General features: G+C 37.4%; 2 protein-coding genes and 1 long non-coding RNA gene across 3 annotated transcripts in view; all 3 read left to right on the plus strand.

Annotated features, from left to right (window-relative positions):
- Positions 1–284: 284 nt before the first annotated feature.
- On the plus strand, positions 285–14,768 carry LOC140152332 (2-Hydroxyacid oxidase 1-like). The gene is made up of 8 exons (XM_072174635.1): positions 285–430; positions 712–863; positions 1,679–1,943; positions 12,000–12,172; positions 12,730–12,821; positions 13,136–13,297; positions 14,300–14,369; positions 14,522–14,768. The coding sequence occupies exons 1-8, from the start codon at positions 285–287 to the stop codon at positions 14,590–14,592; spliced, it is 1,131 nt and encodes a 376-aa protein (XP_072030736.1). The 3' UTR covers positions 14,593–14,768.
- Positions 14,769–18,319: 3,551 nt separating this feature from the next.
- LOC140153553 (2-Hydroxyacid oxidase 1-like) overlaps positions 18,320–27,956 on the plus strand; it is a 92,222-nt gene continuing 82,585 nt past the window's right edge. Inside the window, exon 1 of the mRNA XM_072176332.1 lies at positions 18,320–18,593. Coding sequence (XP_072032433.1) covers positions 18,448–18,593 — 146 coding nt within the window. The 5' untranslated portion in view covers positions 18,320–18,447. The remainder of the gene's footprint in view (positions 18,594–27,956) is intronic.
- On the plus strand, positions 19,253–26,948 carry LOC140153556 (uncharacterized). Its single transcript, XR_011859120.1, has 3 exons — positions 19,253–19,690; positions 22,802–22,900; positions 26,694–26,948. It is a non-coding gene; the product is annotated as an uncharacterized lncRNA (long non-coding RNA).

The raw sequence follows: 27,956 nt of genomic DNA on the forward strand, positions 1-27,956 counted from the left end.
TAGCCTGAGTTGTTCGACCTATCTCGAACAAAAAAAGAAGAACTAGTGGATTCGCTCTACTATCACGGCAATTTTTGACACGAAGATAATGGGATGATGCATGACGCTGTGCTATGTTCACTCCTCGCTAAAAATGAGGAAAGTCAGACAAAATTTGACCTCATAATATATTTTAATATAATTCATAGACAGCGTGTACAGTAAGGCACTATTTGCATACCGAGTACTGATATGGTTAAACCAGGGATATGGTTAAACCCAATGATATCCAAATATAGACAACCATGGCAGCGGGTGCAAATCAACTCGTTTGTGTGGACGATTATGAGAAGAAAGCGGGACAATTGCTTCCTAAATTTGCGTTCGATTTCTATGCTGGTGGTGCCGATGATCAACAGACATTGCAGGACAATAAGGAAGCATTCACACGGTACGTACAATTAATATTTCACCTTCATCACGCCCGGGCATCGCGCCTGGCAATTTTCTCCATTGCAAAATCAGTACTACATAACCCTACCCTAGTAATATAGCATAATTTGTCACACATAGTACCCGTTCTGAAATGTTTGAATTTCTTGTATGCATTTTTTCTGAATGATTTACATCGGGCCTTACATGGAGTATTGCAAGCGTAAAAAAGAAGTTCCAACTATGCACACGTGAAATACTACCTTCATCATAAAAATGTTTTGCTTCTTTGATCTTTAGATTCCGATTGCGCCCCAGACTGATGCGAGATGTCAGCAATAGGGACATGTCCACTACCATATTAGGTCATCATTTGCCTCATCCTATTGCTATTGGACCATCGTCTTTCCATAAAATGGCGCATCCAGACGGCGAAATAGCAACAGTTAAAGGTAGTGTATAATTTATAATTATGTAATAATGTTAGTAATTTAGAGAACGTTCTCTAATCAAGTCATTTATAGGTTTGATAATAAATTATTCAAATTCATTTAAAAGGATAGTATGGCATTAAGTTTGAATTATGAAGTGCTAGCCCCTGTAGGGCAAATAAAAACTATAATAATAATCGGGCCCAAGCACCAGATCTGAATCATGAATGGTTATGTTACAATTTCCGCTAGCGAGTCTTAAATCATCTGAATCATCTGAATCATCCAAGTCTTTTGTTCGAGAACTGCATAATGAAAGTTTTGTCTTCTTCTTCAATTAATATAACTCCTAAATTCTATTATATTTCACAATTCTTTAAAGGAAGGTGACCTGATATATTTGGAAAATCAAATTCTTTAAAACTTATGTATAACATAAAATGTTGTCCCTTGCAATCATTCATGCAAAACAACCATGTAAATGTTCCTTGTAAATGCGACTAATTCTTTATGGAATTACTGACATTTAATACCGCGTAAAACTGGTAGTCTACAGTGTTTTTATAAATGATAATCATCATGATCATGTAATAAATTGATATCAAATAAAAGATTTTACTTTTCTCATTAACATATTGAAAGTAGGAGTTCCAAATCGGTGTATTTCTAAAGATATCATCAAAAAAATGCTGAATTAGTCAAAAATGTGGTATACCACATTTGAATCTAATTTTTTGTCTTTTGACGATTTCTTCTGAACTATACCGATTTAACATTAACGATTATAGATACATTATTATAATATGGAATTGTAATGTTATTATACTTCCTTCCAGGGGCAGCCATGACATCCACACCAATGTGTGTTGCAGGCAGTGGTTCCAATGAAACTCTTGAAAATATCGCTGAAGCTGTCAAAGAATCGACAACACCGCTATGGATTCAATTCTTTATCTACAGAGATCGACAAATATACGAAAGGCTCATCAAAAGAGCCGAAAAGGCTGGTTACAGAGCACTTTTTATAACGGTTGATCTTCCATGCACGTCAAAACGACGATTGGATATTAGAAATCAGTTCAATTTGCCGTCAAACCTGAGGTAGGTCACGGGCTATGTTTAATTTAAGGTACAATCTGGTCAAAAATTCCCTCACAGTATGCTTCGACTATATGTGACCGTACGCGACGAATGAGCCGTAAAGTTGGCCTTCGGTCAATTTTGTTTTATTTCGTGTTTAGACATGTTAGAAAATATATATCATAATCTTTAAAATGATATATCATTTGACTTCAAACGATATCCAGAAACGGAATTATGGTTTGTTTAAATTTGCTCCTTCAGCAAAAGTGTACTTTATTTCGGTGCTACACCTGTCTCTTTTTCCTTAATGCTGGTAATAAATATCAAACGGTCACTTCAAATCATCCCCAGGTCAGCGTGGTTCAGGAATGTCCTCTCATTGTTAATACATACCTAAACAAAATACAATGCTTTGCATCCCACCACTTGAACAGGATTTAGCCAATGCAAAGCGCAAACGAAGAAGAGCTATTTCAGAATTCTATACATAGGTATAATTAAAGACAGAGATAAAAAGAATTTATCGCGTCTGATGTCACTGTCAATTACGATCTTTGATTGGTTTACACAGGTTAATAGCGCGTAAGACCGATCTATCTGGTACTGATCGGAGAAAAGGAATAGCAGCAAATGGCGAAAAATACGTACTTTTACAAGGCAAAAAGCAGCTTTTCTAGGCATTGTGAACATGGTGCCTTCGGTTAAGAAGGTTTCCTACCTATAAAGACCTAACTTTTGATATGGTTTGCATGTCGAAAGGAGCCAAATTAACAATAAGGCGCCCGGTTATACCGCCGCGTTCAGCAAGTCATCATCATCACGACACTTGTAAACAAACCGTGCTCGAATTTGATTGACAGATGACGTCAGACGTGATAAATTCTTTTTATCTCAGTCTTTAATTATATAACTTATTATCCTCTTCAACAATAGGATTAATGATTGGTTTAAAAGGTGTTTGACTGGCAATTCCAAAAATGAGATACATGTAGCATCAACTTGAGGTACCTATGACTAGAACCTTTATGCACATTTTGCACTGTAACTCAGAATACAATTTGCGTAATTTACGGCTCATTCGTGGCGTACGGTCACATATTTATAAATACGTACGTGACAACCTCCGCGCTGACTTAACTGCCTGTAGACAGGAAGTCTGGAAGTGGCCTTCGACACAGTGGGTGGTCTTCCTGTACATTTTGATGCAAAGGCGGTAAACAACACCCGACTGTGCGGCAGAAATTGTCTCTTTTGTTCAACGTTGTGATATTACGCCTATTGTAAACCAAATTCGGAATCCCCCATGTGCTATTATTTATACTTAAATTTGATGATATTATCTAAAGAGTTCCTATCCTTTTCTGTACAGTGCTCAATAGCATGAAGATTTGGTCACGCCTGCTAGTCTTGGTATGTCGTACCCATGGGTCACATGCGTATTTATAATTACGTATTTATAAATATAGCCGAAGGTAGATGCTTAAGAGCAAGGGCGTAAATTGGGTGGGGGACAGGGGGACACGTCCCCCTCACTTTTTAAAGTTTTTGGTCCCCACCCCTAAAAAAAAAAAGGAAAAGAGAGAAGAAAAAGGGAGAAAAGGATAAGGGAAAAGGGAGAAAAAAGAAGAGAAAGGTTAACTTGCATGTAATTGAGTATGCCCATCACTGCCCATGCCTACAAAAACCGCACAGTCGGTACCGGCATAGGCCTGTGGTTATTTTAGGCATTGTGTGAAGGTGGGTGGGCGCGCCCATAAGCGTGTGAAAATTCAGGGGGCGGGTCTTATAGTTATAGGCCTAACATATCAGTGGACCTGTGTAACATTTAACATTTTGCTAATTGAGTTCGGACCCTTTTTTTGTTTAAGCAATGATTTAAATAGTGTAAATATGATGCATCAAATGGTTTCAATTGGACCTTCATTTTGCAAAATTGTCCAACTTCTCAAGGTGGAACATCCCCCCTGACACCCCCTGCGTAGTGGGTGAACAAGTAGCCACTTTCGGTTCTGCTTTCCACATTTGCCAATTTATGTAATTTATAGGCCTACAATAATAGGGAAAACTTTTCCACGAAAGGCTTCATGGACCGTCATTTCACAACATTGTGGCTTTTTTAAACTAAAATTTTCCACACTATTAGTGCCAAAATGGACCACCAAATCGCTTCAATTAGGTATTCATTTTGAAAAAGTTTCTTACTTCTGACGGGGCACATCCCCCTCAGACACCCCCTATGTAGTGGGTAAAGAAGTAGCCATTTTCACTTCTGCTTTCCACATTGCCAATTTATGTAATTTACATACATGTATAGGCCTACAATAATAGGGAAAACTTTTCTACGAAAGGCTTTGTGGACTGTCATTTCACAAATTTTTGCCTCTTTTAAACTAAAATTTTACACACTAATAGTGCCAAAATGGGCCACCAAATCGATTCAATTAGGTATTCATTTTGCAAAAGTTTCTTACTTCTCAGGGGGGCACATCCCCCCTCAGACACCCCCTGCGTCGCGACGCGATGGCCGCTTTGCGGCCATTTTTTAATGTATTTATTGATTTCCCCACTGTCAGTGTGTCCCCCCACTTTCAAAAACGGATTTACGCCCCTGCTTAAGAGGGTTTTCTCCCTCGAATAAGCCGCCAAATGAATTTGGCCAATTATGGGGCCATCCCCCGGGGCCATCCTTTCCGATCAATTCAGCGGTCACAACGCTCTCATGCATAATAGGCTTATGAGAATCTTATGCCACAGTGACCTGCGTAGGTATATACAGATGGGAGAAACTGTTGGAATTCTGCATGCTCCCCAAGTTGACAGTTTGTAACACCCACTTCCAGCATAAAGCCTGTAGAAAGGTAACATGGACTTCACCTTGTGGGAAATACAAAAATATGATTGACTTTGTCATAACTCAACAGGAGAACCTAAGTACCATCCAGAATTGCCGATCATACTGCTCAGCTGATGTAGGCTCAGATCACATTCAAAATCCTTGTCATTGTTTTCAAGTGCCTAAATGGCTTTGCTCCATCATACCTTGCCTGCAACTTGTCTCTGTACTCACCTGCACGAACTGGCTTACGATCTTCAACTGACACTACCAGACTCACTGAACAAACTTACACACCTCGCACTCTTCAATCTGCTGCCGACAGATCATTCGCATATGTTGCTCCTCGGTTGTGGAACACTTTACCACCTGCTCTGCGTTCTGTGCCATCACTTCAAATGTTTAAGAAAGGACTTAAAACACACCTTTTCACACAGTGATTTTCTTTTGTTCCATATTATTGCTTGCTTTTATTTTTTGTTTGTTATTTATTTATTTATAGTGTATCATCACACACGCTGTGATCTCTATGAAACAGCGTGTCATAAATACTTTGTATGTATGTATGTATGTATGTATGTATGTATGTATGTATGTATGCCAATCCCCGTCCAGGCCTATGTTGACGATATTGCCGTATGTACACGTGATCCTCGGCAAATTGTTGATATGGGAATAAAAGTTGAAACATTTTGCAATTGGGCCAAACTTGACATCAAGGCTCAAAAATCAGCTCTTTTGTACGAACGTAGATCAGGCAACAATTGGTATAAGCGTGGTCAAGCTGATAAAACCATCATCAATTTGCAAGGTAACCCAGTGGAAAAATATCAACGTGATAAGTCATATGAGTACCTTAATTATTCAATCAATATGACGGGTGATTGGACTCATCAAGTATCAGAATTATTCCAAAAATTCAAAAATTTATTGCAAAAACTCGACATTGCTCCGCTTGCAATCTGCTTTAAACTTGAAGCAATCAATACATTATGCATTTCAACAGTTGAAGGATTTTTCAGCATTCTGCCTATACCATTTAAAACTTTGACGGCAATGGAGGATTTAATAATCAAGTATGCCAGATCATGGTTAGGCCAACATACTAATTCTAACCGCAAGTATGTTTTTGTCCCAAAATCATCTGGAGGCCTTGGAATCCGAAAACCATCTAGTATTTATTTCGCTAAAAGGGTTGCGTCATATGTACAGATGTTGAATTCAGATGATGATGTGGTCCGGAAGACTGCTGAAAAGTCCCTCAAACTGCACATGCAAAAAAGAAAAGTTAAAGAGACTAATGATGAAGGTAACAATTTTGCTGGGTATGAAGCTGATGAAAATGGTATCATCATAAAAAATATTCAGACTTGCTTGAGCAAGTCAGCCTGGGTTGAGTTAAACGAGATCTGCTCAAAATTAGCCATCGAGTTGGTTAAATCAAACAACGAAAACTTTGCGTATGCCATCAAGGCAGGTGAAACTGTTATGGTTTGTCACAAAGTAATTTATCATTTTATCATAAACAGTTAGCAACCTGGACAACCGATTCTTTTGTTCTGCAAGGCTCACTCAGTCATTTAATGAGGCAATACAAACGATCGAATTTGGTGTTGAAATGAGCTAAATTTTGCGTTACACCTTTTCATTGTAAAATTAATTTTCTCGGCCAAATGAAAAGCAATCCTTTTCATTGTTTCAGTAAATGTCAGGAAAAACTGTAGTGCTTGATAATGTATTTTTTTTAAAATCCTAGTGTTAAACTTAGGCGTGAAATTTAGTCATTTAGTGTAAGATTTTCGATTTTGATAGGCTTAAACTCTGCCCGCGAGCCTTTTTTTTGGATCAACCTTTTAGCTTTTCAAAGTAAGATAGTTCGCTAATGAAGGATTTTTCCCAACTTTCTAACGCACATCACCGTGAGCGATATATCATAGTTTTGTCAGAATTTCCGTTTTGATTTCACCATCTTTCACTGTCGGCTGAAAAAATTTCAAAATCAACACGTGAAATCTAAGGCTAGTACTAGCATTGTGGATCGATATCCCTGGGTTTAATAGGAATACCGGCATGGCTATAGTGTTGCCAGAACTTCAATATAGCAAAGAAATTCCCAGACCTATAGCGCTCCTACTGATCATGTTTAACCAGAACACCCAATTGGGGATTTAATCGCTGGTCGGGCAATTTGCTTTCAATGAAAAATTGACCTGGATAACAACAAAGGAAATATCGACTATTTCTGCTGGTTGCTCTCGAGATAAAAGTACTCACCATTACCTACTTTTACTTAGTTTGACATTTTCGGAGCATGAATGGAAAAAGGGTAAAACAAAAACGGAAATTCTGACAAAACTATAACATATAGACCCACACGATGTGCTTTACAGAGGTGGGAAATATCTTTCTTTAGCAAACTATGTTAGTTTGAGACGCTAAAACATGAATTCCGTAAAAAGCTCGCAGGCGAATTCAAGGCCTATAAAAATCAAAAATATCACACTAAAAGACACAATTTGATGCTTAATTTTAACACCAGGATTTAAAAAAATGTATATCCAAGCACCAAGTTTTTAACTGACATTACTGAAGAAAAAAAAAATATTACTTTATATTTGACCGAGAAAATTAATTTCATAGCAAAAAGGTGTATCTCTGAATTGTGCTGATTTTTACATGTATCGATCGACTTTTAGCGCGACTAAGCATTTCTAAAGAATTGGTTGTCCAGGCGGCTGACTGTAAAGAAACTGACTGAAACTTGTTACGAGTCGTACTTGACTCAAGGCCAAAATCACCTTTTACCCGAACTCACACGAATGCACAACACAAATACACTGTTCGTTTAAGCTAACAAAATCTAAGTCTTTAATTGAAAGCAAGTTTCGTTTGGTACAATATAATGACTACAAATGCACATATACATTAATCAAATATAATCACTCTTTATCTATTTTGTACTTAGCCAGCATTCTTCTTCTTGGTGATCATAAAGTTCTTGTAATGTTCTGGACGACTGATGTAATATATCCCTATTCACTTGTCCTGCGACAATCAGCTAAGTCCTTTGTACACTTGCATTGATAACTCCTTGCGTATAAAATCCTTACACGAAAATGGTGTTCTCCAAACACGTTTACAACTCCTTGCGCAATTCTCCTATACTAAACTCCTGGCGCCGTCCTCCTATGCTAAACTCCTTGCACCGTTCTCCTATGCTAAACTCCTTGCGCAGTTCTCCAAATTTAACTCCTTGCGCTGCTTTCTCCAAACTTGGTGCTATTTCCACCTTTCACACAATATCTTCAGGAAGCAGGACTGCGATGCAGTTGTCCCCACTTATTTTGACAGTTGCGTTGAATCAAAATACCAGACTTCAGCAAGTCGACAGAAGAATATATTTCCTTTCTTGGAAGAATAACGTTCTTTGACGTATTCTAGATCTTCTCCGACAACACTGGTAAATAGTAGTACTTTGACTACATAAAATATTTCTGGCTTGCAATTTCCTTTCTTTGAAGGAATTGGACTGTAAGCATAGCCCAGATCAACACTATCAACTGTGACAATAATAAAGGCTATTGCAGCCTGTCAGATCTGTATCCAGATGATAATAATTGTAACAAAATTTCATAAAGTCGCCTCTACAATCCGCAGTAGACCCTGATGTCTTACTTTGGTCCATTTTCGTAGCTCCGAAATAATAATCATAATTTCAGTCAAGGCTGAACTTGTAGCACTGTAGGAATCCTCCATGGCCACACTTTGTAATACTCTCTGAGTACCCAGCTTAACTACACCAACCACATTACAATCACATCGATACAGGTCTGCCAAGAATTACTACCAACATGATGTTTTGTAGCATATCTTGGATTTTCCCAATGTTCTATTAATAGACTTTCACCTTTAACATTACATCACTTCCTGTGGGTTTTTCCCACTATTATGTCCATTTCACAATCTGTCTCAGGGGATTTTCCCCTTGACATAAATAGTCTTCACAAATGATGTTGTTATTGCATTCATCTGGGTTTTCCCCCATGATGTCATAATAAACAAATTATTGCATGATTAGAAAGGTAACTTCCCCTAGTTCATGACATAGAATTATACAGGGTACATCACAAACTGAACTAAGCAACTGGAAAAATCTTGAATCACAGGGAAGACTTGCGGACCTCGAGAAAGCAGATTATGCATGTTCGATGGAGCATTTAAAGAATGGCGATTGAAGTGTCGACCTGATTAAGTTCATCACCAAAGCTAGACTCCAAATCGCTGAATCAAATTCATTGCGCCATGTAATGTTTCCTCAGGTTAGCAAGTCGTGCCCTCTTTGCAGAAATCCATATGATACAATTTCACATGTAGCAAACGGCTGCATGCAATTTCGTTACAATTACATTTCAAGACATAACCGGATCATGAATATCCTTGAAAAGGAAATTAAAAAATACAACAGGTGTGATATCTACCGTGAAAAGATCAACTCGGGTGCCCTGATCACGAATGACGATGATGAAATTGAATTCGCAAACATCTTTCAGGACATTCAAGCAAGAAAACCAGACCTATTTCTCATTGATCACGAAAACATGAAGTTTTTCATCTTGGAAGTAACTTGTCCTTTTGACGCTTTCATTGAGGAAAGTTGCAACACAAAGTTCCAAAAGTATACTCCTCTTTGTAACTTGCTCACATTGTGCGGATTTGATTGCAAAATCCTTGTCTTCGTGATTGGGTCACTCGGCCATATTCACCACCGTTTCCGAAGTGGGTTGAAGAAACTTGGCTTCCCCAAACGTGTTGCCAAGGCTGTTGCCAAGTATGCTTCTGTCAGTTCCATGATTGGAACCAACATCATTTGGAGACTGCGATACAGGCTCACCAAAATCAATTAATTCTTCCTGTTCAATTTCATGTTGTTTGTAATTTATTCATGTAATGATTTATAATGCCGCTTTGGTGGCCCAAATGTATTTGTTCATTATTGAATAAAAAATCGTATATGTATGTCTAGTGATCGCTAAAGTGGTGTCAGCACCAGTCAGAACCAAACGCCTGAAAACAACTCCAAAAAGCTATGACGTCAGTAGACTTACCAACCCCCTGATTGCAGAAGAGTTCAGAGCCAAGATTGGTGGCACTTTTGAACCCCTGCTTCAACTGGAGGATACTGATGTAGAAGACCTGTGGGCTAAGTTCAGAGACACCACAAACAAAATTACTGAAGAATCAGTTGGCATTAGGAGGGCTCGCCAAGTGAAGGGATTGCCTGAAGAAGTCAGGAAAATGTGCCACTTGAGAAGAAAAGCCAGAGTCTTGATGTTAAACAACCCCTCAGCTCCAAACAAGAACTGCTATCGGAAGCTGAACAAAGGGGTCAAATATCAAGTGAAGCAGTGGAAAAGAAAACTTCAAAAAGACGTTCAAGAAATGGAAGAAACCCATGCAAAGAACATAAGCCATGATCTCTTCAAGAAAGTCACAAAACTAGCAAGTGATAAAACCAAAGTTCAAACTGCAGCCAAAGACAAACATGGTTCACTGAAAACAGCCCCAGAGGAAGTAATGAAGTGCTGGGAGGAATACTTCAGTAAACATCTGAATACAGAATTCCCCAGAGACTGTAATATACTAAACTCCATCCCGGAGCCTATTAACCCCGCTACAGCAAGTTTGCCCTTTTCAATAGGTGAAGTTGAAGAGGCCATCAAGAAGCTTAAAAACAACAAAGCGTGTGGTTGGGATAAGATCTCAGCAGAAGTGTTGAAAGCAGGAGGACCCATGTTGAAACCAATGTTGTTGAAGATCATCAACACTGCCTGGGCTGAAGGAAAAATCCCTGAAGACTGGAGTAAAGGTCTAATAACCCCTGTGTACAAAAAGGGGGACAAACAGGACCCAGCTAACTACAGAGCTATTACCCTCCTGTCAATCCCGGGAAAAGTATTCTGTAGGATGGTTCTTAACCTAATTCAACAGACTGTAGATAACCATCTCAGAGAGGAACAGTGTGGGTTCAGAGGCACCTCAGATGCGGTATTTACAGTACGCCAAATCTTCGAAAAGGCTAAAGAAAGACGCATTCCAATACACTGGAACTTTGTAGACTTCAAAGCAGCATTTGACACCATATGGAGGGAGGCCCTTTGGAAATGTCTGCGATCAGTAGGAGTAGACGCCAAACTGGTGAACCTCATTGCAAATATGTATGAGCAAACCAAATGCTCAGTCGTGGTAAATGGAAAGATCACCGATTGGTTTGAAGTCCTAGTTGGTGTTAGGCAGGGATGTCTTCTCTCACCATGCCTCTTCAATCTATATCTGGAGTTTGTCATGAAGGACATCCAAAATCTTGGCTCCGGTGTGCAGATGGGTGACATGTGCATTAACAACATCCGATATGCAGATGACACCACACTCATGGATATCGACTTTGAGAACCTGCAAATCTCCACGAATGAATTGGAAAAAAAGCATGCAGCAGCTGGGGAATGAAAATTAACCCAACAAAATGCAAGATCATGTCTGACGACCCAAGAGATATCATGCTGAACCAAATGCCCATTGACAAAGTAAATAACTTTGTCTTTCTGGGTAGTAGTGCCCTCAGTGGAAGAGGATATTAAACGTCGCACAAAGTTGGCAGCCTGGGCATTTGGTAGATTGAAAAATACCATCTGGTCTAACCATGACATCACCAGATAGCTGAAAGTAAGGATCTACCAGTCGCTCATCCTCCCTATTGCCACCTATGGGTCAGAATCCTGGGCGTTACGTGAATCTGATCGACACAGATTGGATGTTTTTGAAATACGATGCCTTAGGGCAATGCTTGGAGGTGCACTCGAGCCAAAATTGTGGAAGAGAGAGGGTGCTTTTTTTGGGGTCATCCGAGGTCAAATTAGTAAAAACTGTCGCATGGGCATAAAACTTGGTGGGTACAGTCAACATATAGAGCCAAATTTTTGGAAGGTCATTTTGGGGTCACCAGGGGTTATCTAGGTCAAATTAGTAAAAACTGTCATATGGGCATGAAACTTTGTGGGTACAGTCACCATCAGCCAAGTAATCGCGCCCAGCCGAGAACCGCCAAATATGGGTAACCGCCTAGTTATAGCATATTGTCAGATACCTGTCACTTAATGTGGACCTTGCATGCTAAAATTGAACTTTTAATGTGGACCTTTTTAATTTTCATTATCTCGTATTTTTGGCATTTCATCCCCTCACAGTCCTGCCAACATTGCGGGCGAATTAGACTGCCAACAACTTTATACCAAAGGCAAGGGATCCGGCTTAGCAAATTTTGCTAACACCCATTGTGACCCATCAGTTACGTGGGAAGATATCAAATGGCTCCGTAGTATCACCAGATTACCAATAGTACTCAAAGGCATATTAACTGGTAAGGTGATGGTTGTGGGATTTTTACGTAGTTAAACTAAAATTAGTCATTTGTACTGGATATAATTCTTAGACATTTGAGAATGAGCAATGTATATATTGCCATTTTGTTATTAACAGGTAAAGTTTGATGTCATTGACAGAGAAGCACAATGCCCTACACATTTTTCTATGTAAATCTCTCTCTCCCATGTAAGAGGTTCTTTTTCATTTCAAGTACATAATATTATCATACACGTATATAAAATGATACTAACACAAGAGTTATATCAGTTGTAGCAAAAAGTGCTCGATGCATCATTTGCAGAGCTTATTACAACATAAAATTGTGGTTTATTTTGCAACCATCGGTTTCACGCACACTTTACGTAGCGATCATCAGGCAAAATGATGACACTGTACTTCTGGTGACATGCTTCAGACATTTTGCCTGATGATTGCCTCGTAAAGTGTGCGTGAAACCGATGGTTGCAAAATAAACTATAGCCTATATATTAAGGTGTATCTATTAGTCCTTCTATTGTCTATTAACATTTAGTTTTGACTGTATTTGTAAAGCCGAAGACGCGAGAGAAGCTGTGAAATATGGTGTAAACGGGATACTCGTGTCCAACCATGGCGGAAGACAACTGGATGGAGTGCTAGCAACGGTAACTCAACTTTTCGGTATCTATTATACTTTTTGGTAACTGAATAGTATACTTAATATTCCGAACGATATGACTTATGAGGGGACAATTTTTTCGCTATAGAAATGGTCGCACATAATTTGACACCAAAAGGCAAGCATTTATTAGCAAGAAACGCCACCCGATAAAAAATCTTTAAAAACGATGACGAACTGAAACATGCTCAATCTAGTCAAGGGAATATAATATAACGTTAACTTATAGAAGTGCTTAAAATATCTGTAGTAATGTTCTACTTTCTGTTGCCTATCATTGAATGAAATTAAAAATTCCAGATCGATGCCTTGTCTGAAGTTGTAGAGGCTGTTAGAGGGTCTAATGTAGAGGTGTATTTGGATGGAGGTGTGACGAAGGGCACGGATGTACTGAAAGCTCTCGCATTGGGTGCTAAAGCTGTCTTTATCGCCAGACCTGTATTATGGGGATTAGCTTGTGACGTAAGTATAATTGTAGCAAATTGCACGAAACGTATATCATGTATATATATTAGGCCTACATATCGAAATATACTCGAAAAATATATGAGATATCGACCAAAGCATGATTGGTGGCCCATTCTTAAGTTACACCGCTACATCTCTAACGCACATGTTCCTGAAATTGTGCCAAATTTTGAAGTCGTATGTAAGCACTCCTTTGTTTAATATACTTCACTTTACGCTTGTTTATTTTGTTGACCATAAGTGCGGTAACGTCCTACGACTTTTATGCAATTTACATAAAGCGTATTACATAACTCATATTATTTAGATTCCTGTCATCTAATATGTAAAATGTGGGGGCATTGTTTTAACTATACCATGCATTTGATAGAATTCATGAAAACGAACTATTGACCGGTGTGCGTCCCGATTAAAATCTACGCAATCGCAACATCCACGTACATCCACTTAACAGCGTATTGGCTGTTGATAATCAGTCCATGTAAGAGATGGGGCAAAGTTGGTTGGGTCGCAAATTTTTAACCCGCAGACAACTACATTGAATTGGTACTGGTACAAAAACACGGAAAGTAAACGGGAATAAATACAAGAAGAAACGTTACGAAAATGGCCGAATCCTAAAATATAAGCTATTATCACATAAAAAACAAAATATTGACTGCCTTATTCGATCATTGTGCTGCGCCTCGAGTCGTAAAAATTAATGGTTTTAAGATCACCCTGGACCTATAATTTAACCATGTAATATACGTTTGCCTGAACTCACTCAGATGTCATAGGAAGAAGATATAGAGATATAGGGTAGGACAACAATCTATTTGCGGACAGAGTCTGTACCAAACTGAAATAAACTGATCCCAATACTCATAGTAAAATTTTAATGCCCGCCCCTATAAATGTGCGAAGAGTGTCTCAAGTTCTTTAATTTGAGATTGCTCAAACGATATATTTCAAGATAACAGTTTATTTTGTGTTTTATCTTTGTTGTTGCTTCAGGGACAAGAAGGAGTGAAGAAAGTTCTGGACATTTTGAAAGATGAATTAAGTCTTGCTATGGCATTATCAGGTGAGCAGGGGTCAATGCTTTATAAATGAAATACCTATTACCTACCACTTCCATATTGTACAAAATAATATAGAAATGACAATAAATGCTTGATATACCTGTCACATAATTATTGAAATATTTGATAAAATATATTTTCCTACTTTATATAGGTTGCACTAGCATTGAAGATATATCCAGAGACATATTGCAGCGACAGTCACAGTACACTGCCAGACTTTAACACATAAATAATCAAAAGTATTGTCTTAACAACTATTGGGTGAAGCAATTATCAGCTGCAATCATTACTATCATGAAAGATGCCCATGACAGATATTATACTGTCTACAAGTATTGAATAATGATTCAATAATGAATAGTAATAATGAATAATAATGAATAATAATTGAATAATGATTGTGTGTCATGGAGATCTCTCAAGGTAATAATTATTTTACTTGGTGTAGGGGTATTAATATAAAGGCAGTTGTAATTGATAAATCTGAAGTATGTGATAAACTAAAATTCTTTGTAAATCAACAATTATCACTGTTGTTATATCAAGTTTAAAATCGGTTTATGACTCTAATTGGTATTCTTGTATTTCTGCCGTTAACTCTAAGCTTAGAACTAATTGTCAATTTAAAATAACTTTCCAGCAAGATAATTATGGTCTGTTTTTAACCGTACTTTCCGATTAGCTTTCTCTAAAATATGTGGTAGTGCACATTGTCTTTAGAATTGAAAAAGGAAGATATTCTATTCCAAAAATTCCACCTGAGAATAGAATTTATGAAGTCTGTGACCTGCACGAAGATGAAGATGAATACTCTATGAGCGTCACCGTGAAAAGTTATTTTCTAGTATCTAAAAATTGTTAGATATTGATAATCTTTCTCTTGATCAACTACCGGTATTTATTTACTTTAATGGGGATGGGGGTATGAACGTTTGGACAGTATTTATTGTGGGACATTAGAGCACATCAGACATATCGAATTGCATTCTGAATACGAATAATAATATCAGAATAATTTTGATATTTTGAAATTCGCAATGTAATACACATTTTATGTCAAATGATTAAAAATTGATATTTTTGATATTTAACAGTACTCGAAGTAAACTTTATAAATCTGATGATTTATACTTAAAGTGTATGTAGGTGGGATGAAAAGCCGACGATCAATTGAAAATTTTGATCTTTCGTATTGAAGATATGGATTTTTCCCCAAAACACCAAAAAAAATTAGGTCTTTTGGGAAAAAAATCCATATCTTCAATATGAAAGGTCAAAATTTTCAATTGATCGTCGGCTTTTCCTCCCAGCTACATACAATTTAAGAATATGTCATTAGCGGGGGGGACAGGGTGGACGAAGTCCATGGGCCCCGAGCGTTCAGGGGCCCCGAGCACAAAAGCGAAAAATTAAATAAGGGCTGATAATGGAGAGCAGGTAAGGGCCGGATTTTTATACCATTGGGCCAGATGGGCCCGCGGGTCCAGGGCAATTTTGGGCCCCCAAATTTGGGGGCCCCCCAAATTGCTCTATGAAATTTTCCGCGCTTCGCGCGCATTCAAATACCAAAATTTATGTTGATCTAAGACCAAAATAGTCTGAAATTGAATTGAACAAAATATGTTACTACCCCTTGGTCCCCCATTAGTTAAATCAAAACTTGGCCACTGACTTGAGCGCACATACCTTCCTCGGCACGTGAGTTCGGGGCCTCCCAATTTTGGCCCCAATAAGGTAGGCTAAATCCTACCCTGGTTAAAAGGGCCCGTACTGCTCCTTGTCCATGGGCCCCTGATGCTCTTGCTACGCCCCTGGTTACATACACTTTAAGTACATATCATTGAGTTTACCTCCAAGAGCTTTTCGTCCCAGCTTCATACACTTTAAGTACATATCATTTATAATATTTACTTCGAGAACTGTTAAATAAATACCAAATATAAAAAAAATAATAATTTTAATAACTTTCCATAAAATTTGTATTATATCGCGAATTAAAAAAAAAATCAAAATTATTTGATATCAGAAGCACAGTCTTAAGGTTACACAAAGAGACGTATAAAAAACGTATAAAAGACGTATAAAGTTGTTCTCTAAAACAGAGTTTTCTCAGTAATCAAATATCGCAGCGAGTGAAATGTTGGTGCATTGGATGTAACAACATTTTTGTGTGTGTTATATACACATTATTAGCATAAATTTGAAAATCCTTCGTTTAAAGCATTTTTACCCACCATGTTCACAAGATCAAAAACACGTTCCATGAGGTTTTTTTTTTATGTGCGCTCCGTATAAATCCACACCGAGGATTGTTTTCTTCTTTTTCGTATTGTATTACAAATCGATCAAAGAAATAATGTTGCCATGGGGAAGAACCAAATACAGTACCGATTAAATTTTAAAAGCCCGTTTTGGGGAAAATTTTGGAGAATTTGCTTGAGAAAAAGCTGGTTTGTGAAATTATCGATATCTTGATTACGAGACGTTAATTTAGACATCTGAATACCTACATTATTTCTCAACATTCTGCCAATTGCTATTCCATTTGATTTTCACTCCAAATTGAAGCTAGTTTTGCAAAAACGAGGTTTTCCTCCATCAGTTCGTTCAAAATTTCAGCGCCGACATGCGTGTTTATTCTAAGAGCCATAATGCGGACGCGATTGTAATCATGTAATCCAATTACAATTACAGTTAAATCATCCGCTTTGAGAACATTGAATTGCGTAAGCTGATCTATGGCCGAGTGGATAGAGCGTTGGACTGGGAATCTAATATGAACTATTTTTGTGGGTTCGAGTCTCCGTGTGGCTGAATTTTCTTTTTTTTTTTCTTTTCTCATTTTTACTTCCTTTCTTTCCTCTTTTCTTTCTCCCTTTCTTTTTTCATTTCTTTTTTTTTTCTTTTCTTTCTTTCTTTCTTTCTTTTTCGTTCATTTTCTTTCTCTCTCTTTCTTTTTCTTTTTTACTATTTCTTTATTCTTTCTTGCTCCTTTCTTTTTAGTTTTATTTGATTGATTCGCTGAGTGCAGTGAATCGTGATTGATGTTTTCACTTTATATAATTCAGAAATTTGTAGGCCTGCTAAGTCTGTCTTGTTGATTTTCATCCCAAATTCGATTTACAAATAATTGCTTTTTGATATTGTTGTTGTTGCAATTGTTGTTGTTGGAGCAATCCTACCTTTCAAATACCGTTTGTTTCATTCATTTTGGTTTCGGCAAGAGATCTGCTTCACTAAACACAAATGTATGAAAACCCTTTTGTGCCACTTTTTAGAAACATTTAATACTATGTTATCATGGTTATATCTAAATACCTGTACAGTACAGTTAATAAAGGAACATTCATTTGTAGGATTAGAGATGCCTATGTAACAATTGCTCAGTAAAATTTCAAAAGTATACGATATGCAATATTTCGCTGACATGATTTTAATTTTACAACAGAGTGTGCAATATTTGTTTGCCTTTTAACATGTCTTGAGTGACAAAGAGAACAGTATTTACCATGATAAAATCATTGACATATGTATGTATTTAATTTTACAGCAGAATGTAAAATATTTATTTATCTTTAATCTGTTTTAAGTGGCAAAAGAGAAAACAGTAAAAACAATTTTGTATTGTTGTGTAATCAATGCATTCTTTTGATTTCACGAAGGAACTCTTAATAATAATAATAATAATATGGAAATTTATAATGCGCAAGTATCCGTCAGAGCCGCTCACTGCGCAACAACAGAAAAAAGACCACAAAGGGGAACATGAAGAACAGAGCAAATGCTATCATTTTAATGATAATCATGTACAGCCCTTTTTAAGGAGGGTGCTTTTTTACTTACACAATGTTTTTTTTTTCAGTATTATAGGTATTAAAACAAATATTGTTTGCTTATTCATGTATACACTTATACTCCCCGCTCATAACATTGTTTGACATCCATAGGCCTAGCTATATTCACTCCTCGCTAAAAATGAGATAGGTCAGACAGAATTTGACCTCGTGTACAGTAAGGCACTATTTGCATAGTGAGTACTGATATGGTTAAGCCAATTATATCCAAATATAGACAACCATGGCAGCGGGTACAAATCAACTCGTTTGTTTGGACGATTATGAGAAAAAAGCAGAGCAACTGCTTCCTAAATTTGCGTACGATCACTGTGTTGGTGGTGCCGATGATCAACAGACATTGCAGGACAATAAGGAAGCATTCACCCGGTACGTACCATTCATATTCACCTTCATCAGGCCTGGCAATTAGCCTGTCAAATCAGCCTGTTGTAGGCCTACTACCCACATGTTACACCCGGTATAGGTGAGTTGCTTAGCAGTTTGCTCGCGCATCATCACAATTTCCATTGTTTTTTTTTGCCTGGCAGTACAGTATGCGCGCGGTTTTGTTCAGGGCCCGTGACTAAACCAACTATCATCATCTGTGAGAAGTGCAGGTCCCGGGTGCAGGTATAATAAATCCTGTCGATATGTCGAATACGATGCCATTCATGCCATAAAAGTCCTATAACAGCTTAATGCTTATAACTAAAGTAGCAATCAATCAATCAATAATCATTCAAGTATTCAAGTAATCAATTAATCGATAAATAAATACAATTAAAATAAACATTAATAATAGTAGTAGTAATAATAATAATAATAATAATAATAATAATAATAATAATAATAATAATAATTACAAATAGCGAGTTAGGGCATACGCCCTAAATGGGCAGAGCAACACTCGACTCAAAACTGTTTCATATTAGCTAATTTCAGGGATTAAGTACGCTAAACGTATTTACGTGTCATACAGATAACTATTGTGTAATATAAGTATTTTTTTGTGAAGTTAATTTCAATTTTTCATCATGCATGTTTTTTCAAAAATGCCCTAACTTTGTGGGGATGAGATTATTAGTATAAATTAGGACTTAGGGCATCCAAATGACCCAGGGTCACCTGTGTTAAAAGTTCCATTGCCTCAAACCCAGCTCTATGACTGGCAACTTCTGACTTCCGGACCGAAGACCTTGTTTATCAATCAATCGATTTCATCAGCTCAGTCACGGGCTCAGTGTAGCTGTGTCAACAACGCTGTCATGGCTGTGTAGCTCTATTTTTGGCCCTACTGATTTTATATCTGGTGTTTCACTTTCGACAAAAACCCGCGTCCGTGGTTCGTGGAAAATGATTCGTCATGACAGTTTACATGTGTAGGAAGGTCTTCAATCGATCTAATTCGTAATGTACTGTATAGACGAGGTGTTTGAATGATGTTACAATTCATGAATCATGTGAATTTATACATTGCAATTCAGGTAAGCTTAAATTTTCTTTAATGTCATGAATGATGAATGTAGACACATGTAGAGGTGTACCATGCACAACTGCATGATGCTGTTACATTGATACTACTAAGCTTAATATTCTCATGTATAACTGTAAATCATTTGCAAGGTCTCTGGTTTCATACTACCCTGCCGCTTGCTGCTGAGAGGCGTGGCGCAAGCGCATTGGCATTGGCAGACATACTATAAAGTAATTCTTGGCCAAGCTCGAACATACCTGTTGCATCCATAGCGTACAAATCATGTACCATATGCAATCATGTAACATGAGTGCATGCTTTCTACTGTACCTCACTTAGCGCACTATGTTCCAGCTTGGCCAAGAATTTAATATACTTAGATAATAGGCATATAGTTTAGCTGCAACTCTATGTCTATAACAGACTAGATTAGACATACCGTATAGTTTCTGCAACGCATAGGCCTAGATATAAAATTGTTAATTCTGATTTTAGCCAGTGGCTGTGGTTTAGCTTGTAAGCACTGCATTTCATTGAGTTCCTGTATGTCGTCTAAAACACGGTAAAGGATATGGTGCGCGTACATGCATCATTACGCAACACACGCTTGTCGAGAGATGCGCACTAGCTGCATGAAGTTCTCTTGATAATCATACACAGTACGCAAGCGCAACTGAATTTGTTAATTTTAGAATAAGGGAAGTTTTCATGGCTGTTTGTTTTATAGTTAATTTATTTTCCCCTAAATGAAACTAGTTTTAGTTAAAATAATAATTTACGGTAACTGACTAAAGAATGACAACAAATGATAGGAATTTTTGTTTTACTATCCTCTACGTATGATGGACGACAGACAGGTCCAATTTTTATCGTAGTGTGCTTGCATCCACTACGCATAAATATTGGTCTTGCCTGTCGTCTCTCCTCTGATAAGCAAAACTCTTGCCCCCCCAACCCAACCCCTTGCCCCCCCCAGTAAAAAGCCAAAATTACGAAAATGTCACCTTTTTGCAGTAATTTTGCACAAAATTTGTTGGTTTTGCCCCCCCCCAAAAAAAAAAATTCACTTTGCCCACTCAATGCCCCCATTGGATGAGAGCATGATTTTTGGCATTGGGTGGGAGCAAAATGTAAAAAAATTTGGGTCATTGGGTGAGAACAATTTTTTTAATGGAACTTTTGTGTTAGAGCCGAAACAGCGCCACAGAAACCTCAAACATCAAATTTCTAGTTCTAAATCTAAATCTAAATGGCTAAAAGTAATAAAATCAGTGATAAATGAAAGCTGCTGTTCAAATTGAACTTAAGGGTCTTTGGTTGACAGATCAAATGCAAAAATAGGGTGTCTTCCGGACATCCGGTGACAGAGCATAATTTGTTAGTAAAAAGATATGGGGTCTTTGGGTGACAGCGAAAAAAAAAAAGGGATCTTAACAGCCCTACATATGCATCACCTCCAAAGTGGGAGTGCCCCCGGATTGCCAAACTCAAAAACTTTACAATGTGCACAATCTTGGTCATACTGCAATGATGATTGTTTTAAATTCATGCACACAGTTGTCAGGATGATATAACTTCCATGGTTTGATTGACACACATTTATGTTACAAACATGTGTGTCAAACTGTTTAAATTGAACTCCTGTCAACTGTGAGCATGTTTAAAAGTATCAAGTGAGGTATGGGACCCACCCACAGGGTCTACACTCCCTGGGCGCCCATCAAGTTACGCAGAACTTTGGTCCATGGATGAGGGCTCGATCAGTCCCCCATGTTGGAAAGGCTTTCATGGGGCATGTTCCCATTATTAGTATTTTTTAAGTGGGAGTAGGTCCTTTTGAGAGGTCAAATATGGTGAGTTGCCAAAATCAGATCATAAAATATCCTTTCCTTTTTGATCAATTTTCAATACATACAATCAAATAAAAGTCTGAGTCCGCTGCTGACAACTCACCACACGTAACTTTCAAGTTAAATGACCCTCCACACTTTAAAAGTAGGCCTACAAACATATCCTGTGCATGATACACATCACAGTTTTACCAAACACAACTCCAGTATGGTACTCTGACTTAACTCACCACATTAAATTAAGAACACACTAATAAGGTTCTTTCACTTCCGATTCCAACCATAACCAATGCACATAAAATGCTACATATCCAATCTTCTACATTAGCTAACTCTTGATTTCCAATACTCTGAAGATAACAACTCACCATATTTGAACTCACATTGACTACATTTTTGTATCCCCACTCAGTGAGAAAGCCCACTATTCAGAAAACAGAAAACCTATCACCCAAGGTCCGCTATTCAGAATTGTGGGCTTATTTTCCTTTTAAAAAATGACATGCTAACCAGAAGACCCGCTAATCAGAAAACCCATTAATCAGAAGGCCCACTACTCAGAAAATATATTCTGAGTAGCGGGTCTTCTGATTAACGAAATTGAATGAGCCCTTTTGAAGAATCACACCCAGACAACCTGCCACTCAGAAAACCCAGTTCTCAGGGTAACATTAGAGTTAGAGGTTAGGTTAAGGTTAGGGCTAACTCAGTTCTTTCAAATGATAAAAGCAGGCCACTATATTATAGTCATAGTGGGCATTCTGCGTAATGGGTAAAGGATCGGATACTGCCCGCTAGCCAAAAAATGCTAGTCGGGAAAAAAATTCTGAGTAGCGAGACTTTTACATAAAATACAACAAAAAGCACACTATTCAGAAAGTCCATTATTCAGAAGGCCTGCTGCTCAGAAAATTCTGACTAGCGGGCCTTCTGAAAAATGGGTTTTCTGAATAGCAGGTCTTCTGACTACCAAGTCTTCTGAGTGACAGGCTGCACCCAACATTCTATGCCATGACCAAATCTCATCAAATATGTTTGTGTAACTCCTAATGTGACATCTTAACATATTAAAACTCTCCAAATATCTTCCCCAGGAATGGCATCCACCATGGGATCAAAATTAATTGATTAATTTGAATTAATAAAAATAGCACTACTTTTCTTGCTGAGTTCTAAAGATAGACCATTGTCCAGCTCATGATACAATAGTAATATGCTTAAAATTATTTATTTTGTATGTTTTACATTATGTTTGCTTTATATACACTTAGAATGGCTGAGAAATCTATTGTACTGGTCCACCAATTTTTTGAATGGGAATTATGACAGTGACAAAAGATACTGAATTTTGATTGCATCTGCAAAACAAGGTAAATCAACATTTGCATTGGCTTAGGAAGATTTTTAGCACATTTGCAACGCAAATGATGCTATTGTCATGGTCCAGATTTCTGCATGTTTTTTCTTTCTCTTGCTACATCGTTTGAGCAATGGATCTGGTAATTTGAGGCAGCAATCTTTGCATGATCGTTCATGATTGTTACTTATTTAGCTAGGAAAATTCGGACGGAAAGTGTCATTTTTGGAGCATTTTGTTACGAAAATTTTACCAAATTTCATGGAATAGTCTCCTATGCAGACTATTTGTGGTGCTTTTCATATTACAAACACTGTACAAACTCCTTGATCTGGCGATTTTGTAAAAGTGATGTTGAACTTTACTGCTTCAGTGCGGCTACTGTTTGCTTTTCAGTGTTGCTTTGCCTTGCATTTGGCAAGTCAATAGATAAAGCACCAATTGGGCTCGTGCTGTCTATAGGCCCCTACTTCTGTGCGCGAGCCATGAGCAATTAGTGTCTCAAATTCTCCAAATTAGTGCACATTCAGAACGATTGTAGCAAAACTTAGTTTATATCATTGGCACTGACACATTTAATGCTAGTCCAGACTTTGTGTCTTTGTAACATATTAACACCTTTCTAGTTTTTCAATTAACACATTTAATGCTACAACATTTAATCATTTATTGGTCTTGAACAGATCCTGTACACTGTAAATATAAACTTAGAAATGTGAGGAAAAGTGATTGACTATAGCATGTAAGAAATTAATGTCCAGACTTGATGTCTTTTTAACATATTAACACCTACTTGTTAGGTCATTGTTAAGGTGGTGTTAAAGGCAAGGTTTAGGGAAATCATGAATTCCAACATTTTTGCAAATATCTCCAAAACCTTTCATGATACAATCTCAAGTCAGTTTGTACTTATGTAGGGATATGTTGGCCATGTTATGAAGGTAATAAAACCATTGCCATGGTAACCAAGCAGTCGCTATTGGCTTCTGACCAATCACATTGAAAGTTTTTTGCTGTTTTTTCGAGTTGTAAATCACTTCATTTGTCCCAATAAAAGTATACTCACATGTTGAGTCATGTTCCTGCGCACCTCCACTGATTTTCCCGTAAAAAAAATACCAGTGGAATTCCCCGGGGTCAAAGTGAAATTTTGTTTTTTGGCCACAGATTCCACATTACTTACAAACTTTTTACGGGAAAATCAGCAGGAGGTCATTTGTGATGTTCTTGAACGATTTGACACCATTTCCTAATTTATTTGGACATGTGCAATTTCAACCATATGAGAGCAGTATCCAGGTCTGAAATTTCTCGGTCCCTGGAGAGCAATAATCAGAGGAGGTAGGGTGCTGAAAACACTGCCGAAAATCTTTAAAAATAATTATCTTCTTCTGTGCCAAAGATGAAGCGATCCATAGATCTTTAATTTGCATTTTAAACCACCTTAAGTTGTAAATTTCTCAGTATCAATAAAATTACTGAGCAAACATTGATAATGGAATTATCTGTGGAGTAAATTAATACGCTTAATTCCAATCAGTTAATTTCAATCATTTACAATCTGATTATATTATCTTCTGTGCCAAAGATGAAAACAGTCCCGTGTAGATCTTTAATTTGCATTTAAAACCACCTTAAGTTGTTGTACATTTCTCGGTATCAATAAAATGACTGAAACACAGATAATGGAATTATCTGTGGAGCAAATTAATACCCTTAATTCCAATCAGTTAATTCCAATCATTTACAATGTGATTAAAAAAACTAAATTCACGTATAAAGGGCTGTAACTACAGATCTATAATACACTGTAAATGAAAATATCTACATGTTTCAATAAAAAAAAATGGATGTAACTGCTCACAGCAAACCCAAGAATTAAACCACCCATATTTAGCGGCACACAAAGTACACAGGTTCACTTCCCACATACCTAGTTTATGCATATTTTTAACATAATGTGACATAAAATGAACAAATATGCTACAATTTTTATTGAACCTTACCTCTGGCAAAACTACATTTTCCCAGATTATTGTGCAATATATTATATATTTATTTGTATGGGCGCAGTTGTATACAGGTTACTGTATATTGGTTACTATATATTGGTTATAGATGGTACATTTAACTCCACAACTTCAAAAATACGCACTCACACAACAAAAGTCCTAACATTCCCAGCAACCAACTCCACACAACTCAACCCTATAAAATACCCTCAACTATAAACTACAAACCAGCAAACATGAAACAATCCAATTATACCAAATCTACATTGCCTGCCCAATGCAACCAGCCAAAAACCTGTCAACAGCACCAAATACACTAACAAATATCTACAATCAATAAGAGAGGTACACCACTACCAACTACATCTTAAATTAACTTGTCAGTATACCTACTTTGTGCAATTTCACTGGTGCTTATTTGAATTCTGCGATGTCTTGAAGTAATTTGGCAACTCAATTTTAGTACAATACTGTATTTCTAATGTATTTTATAGTGTTTTTTAAATGTGTTTATAATTATGTACTGTGTAATTTTAGTTCTTTTACTTGGTGTGTGTATAAGGGACCCCATCTAGTGGGCCTGCGTGCCTGTTCGGGGTTGCCTTTTGCAGCACACCACAATTTGATATTTTTATGTGCAATGAAGGTAATAAACTAAACTACACTCTTTATCACAGCCCTGCCAACAAACTAATATAAATTAACAACTGCACTTACAAACAACATAACAAATAAAACCTGCACACTGTAACCACCAACACAATGAATTTCAATTCCTGACCATAACCCATAACAAACCTACTACAGCACCATTGGTGCTCTTGTTTACATTTGGGGAGCTAAAAATTTAAAACTTTTTAGTGGGCCAATATAGGTCACAAACACTCTTTCCTCGATTTTATCACAATTTGGTAACTCCACCTATAGGATTATTGGGCTGTAAGGTATTCAGGCTCCCACAAAATTAATATTCAGGGGCTGAGCCCCCTCCCGTTCAAAGCATATGATTTATGTGCTCTTTGACATCTGTGGTTCAATGCTGTTGCAGTGGTACAAACCGCATGAGCGTACTAGTGCAGCGCCATATATTAAAAAATTGTGCACCTATTGCTATATATGGTAGCTAGTTAATCCGATTATTACTACACTACGAATAGTAATTTCATATTATGCCGAGTCCATTGCAGCTATGTTTCAAAGAGCGGTATTATATATTCAATCAATGATTGAGCAAATACACAGGTGGTGAGTGTGGCCTGATTATAGTGAAGGACAATTACATTCAAAAATAGTGTAACTTTGTTATGGTAATTAATCCTCATTATGTTTCACTCACCTACCTACCTACATACATACATATTTAGCATTTATAAAGTGCTGCTACAAGAGCGTAGGCGCTGCACAGTGCACACAATATTGAAGGTGGCAAAACCGGTGTCAAAAAGCCCAAAATACACAAGCAAAATATATAGAGAGCAACAGAGCAATTAGAAAGAATTATACAAATGTTTCTTAAGAGCCTTCTTAAAAACAGCATTCACGGATATTGATGGGTAAACGATTCCCCATGCCGGGAGCATTATAGTAGAAGGCCCTGCGCTCCGCAGACTTCAGCAGTTTAGATGTACAATGTATTGTGCTCTGTCAGTCGTGTTGTGTCAGATGCTGAGCACAGTCCAGCTCTACCAGGTTGATTGAGAGTGATACAAGAGGAGATGTAATTATAGGAGCCATATGATTCATGCATTTGTAAATGATTAAAAGTACTTTAAAACAAATTCTTTTTTTTTACAGGCAACCTTAATGCAGTTCTTCCAAACATGGAGTGGCATGATCTTGCATGTTTACGCACTTGACATATCATCTTCACAGCCCAGTGGATGCGTTGAATACACTGAATGTCAGTTATGTTTGACCCTATAGGAGCTAGTCCATAGTCGATTTTAGACAAGATGAGGGCACGGATGACAAGATGGCAAGTATCACAAAGAGAATTGATCAAAAAATGATTCCCTCCTGAGGTTGGTATCTGTCAATGAGTTGACCACATCACCATGGCTGTCATTATAGCTAAAGGCAGTATGGCACATGGGTCAATGAGTTAGGGACCGTTCATTATTTCCACGGAGGGGGCGGGAGAATACATGGGGGGTCAGATAGTTTTGTCAGGCAAAAGGGGGGTCAGATGGTTTTTAGTTATTGAAAGGGGGGTCAGATGGTTTTGCATCTCAAAAATCCTGGAGCTCCATTAGATTTGCGCTCTGCATGTCGGCCGACACTTTGGTCCTAGTCCGGACATAAGTCGGGCCTCAACCTGTTTTTCACCTGCCACGGTGTGAATTGACATAAATTTGCACCAAAAGTAAGTAATTTATTATAACATTTTGAAAAAATGGGTCATTGGGTAAAACATTCCACAAAATGGAGACAAATTCTAGATTTTGCTTCTAATTTGCCAAATGTACAATACAAATTTGCTGAAATAAGAGAATTTTGAACCATATTTCATAAATATACATGTACATTGCCATTTTCGTGATAGAGAATTAAGAATAATCAAGCTGCTGCACAGTAATGCTGTGGTCATCATCATCATCATCATCATCATCATCATCATCATCATCATCATAATAATAATACTAATAGAAATTCACCCCAGAAATTATATTATGGTTGTGTGATGGACAAAAGTTCCAGACAAATGTGCAGTGACTGCCACTGAGTAGTGAACACACACAAACCACAGCCACCCTAGCCCTATGGGGTGTACATGTCTGTGTGCATGTTTTCTCTCTTTTAGGAGTTTAATGAATTAGAAAGTTCCATGAAAGAAATTTTAGATATAGTCAAAATATTAATTATCAATTATTTCATTAACGATAACAGTAATGATTCTGGGAAGTGATAGATAAATCTAAATAATTTTGTGGATATGTTGGATATTATGACAACAAATTTTGAGATCTATTTTGACATTTTTAGATAATCATTTCACATTTTACATGGATCTAATTGGACCTGTGTCCAAGTTTGAGCCGAACCAAGTCTGTTTGTGTC

This window comes from Amphiura filiformis, chromosome 5 (assembly GCF_039555335.1).
Source record: "Amphiura filiformis chromosome 5, Afil_fr2py, whole genome shotgun sequence".
Classification (NCBI taxonomy): domain Eukaryota; kingdom Metazoa; phylum Echinodermata; class Ophiuroidea; order Amphilepidida; family Amphiuridae; genus Amphiura; species Amphiura filiformis.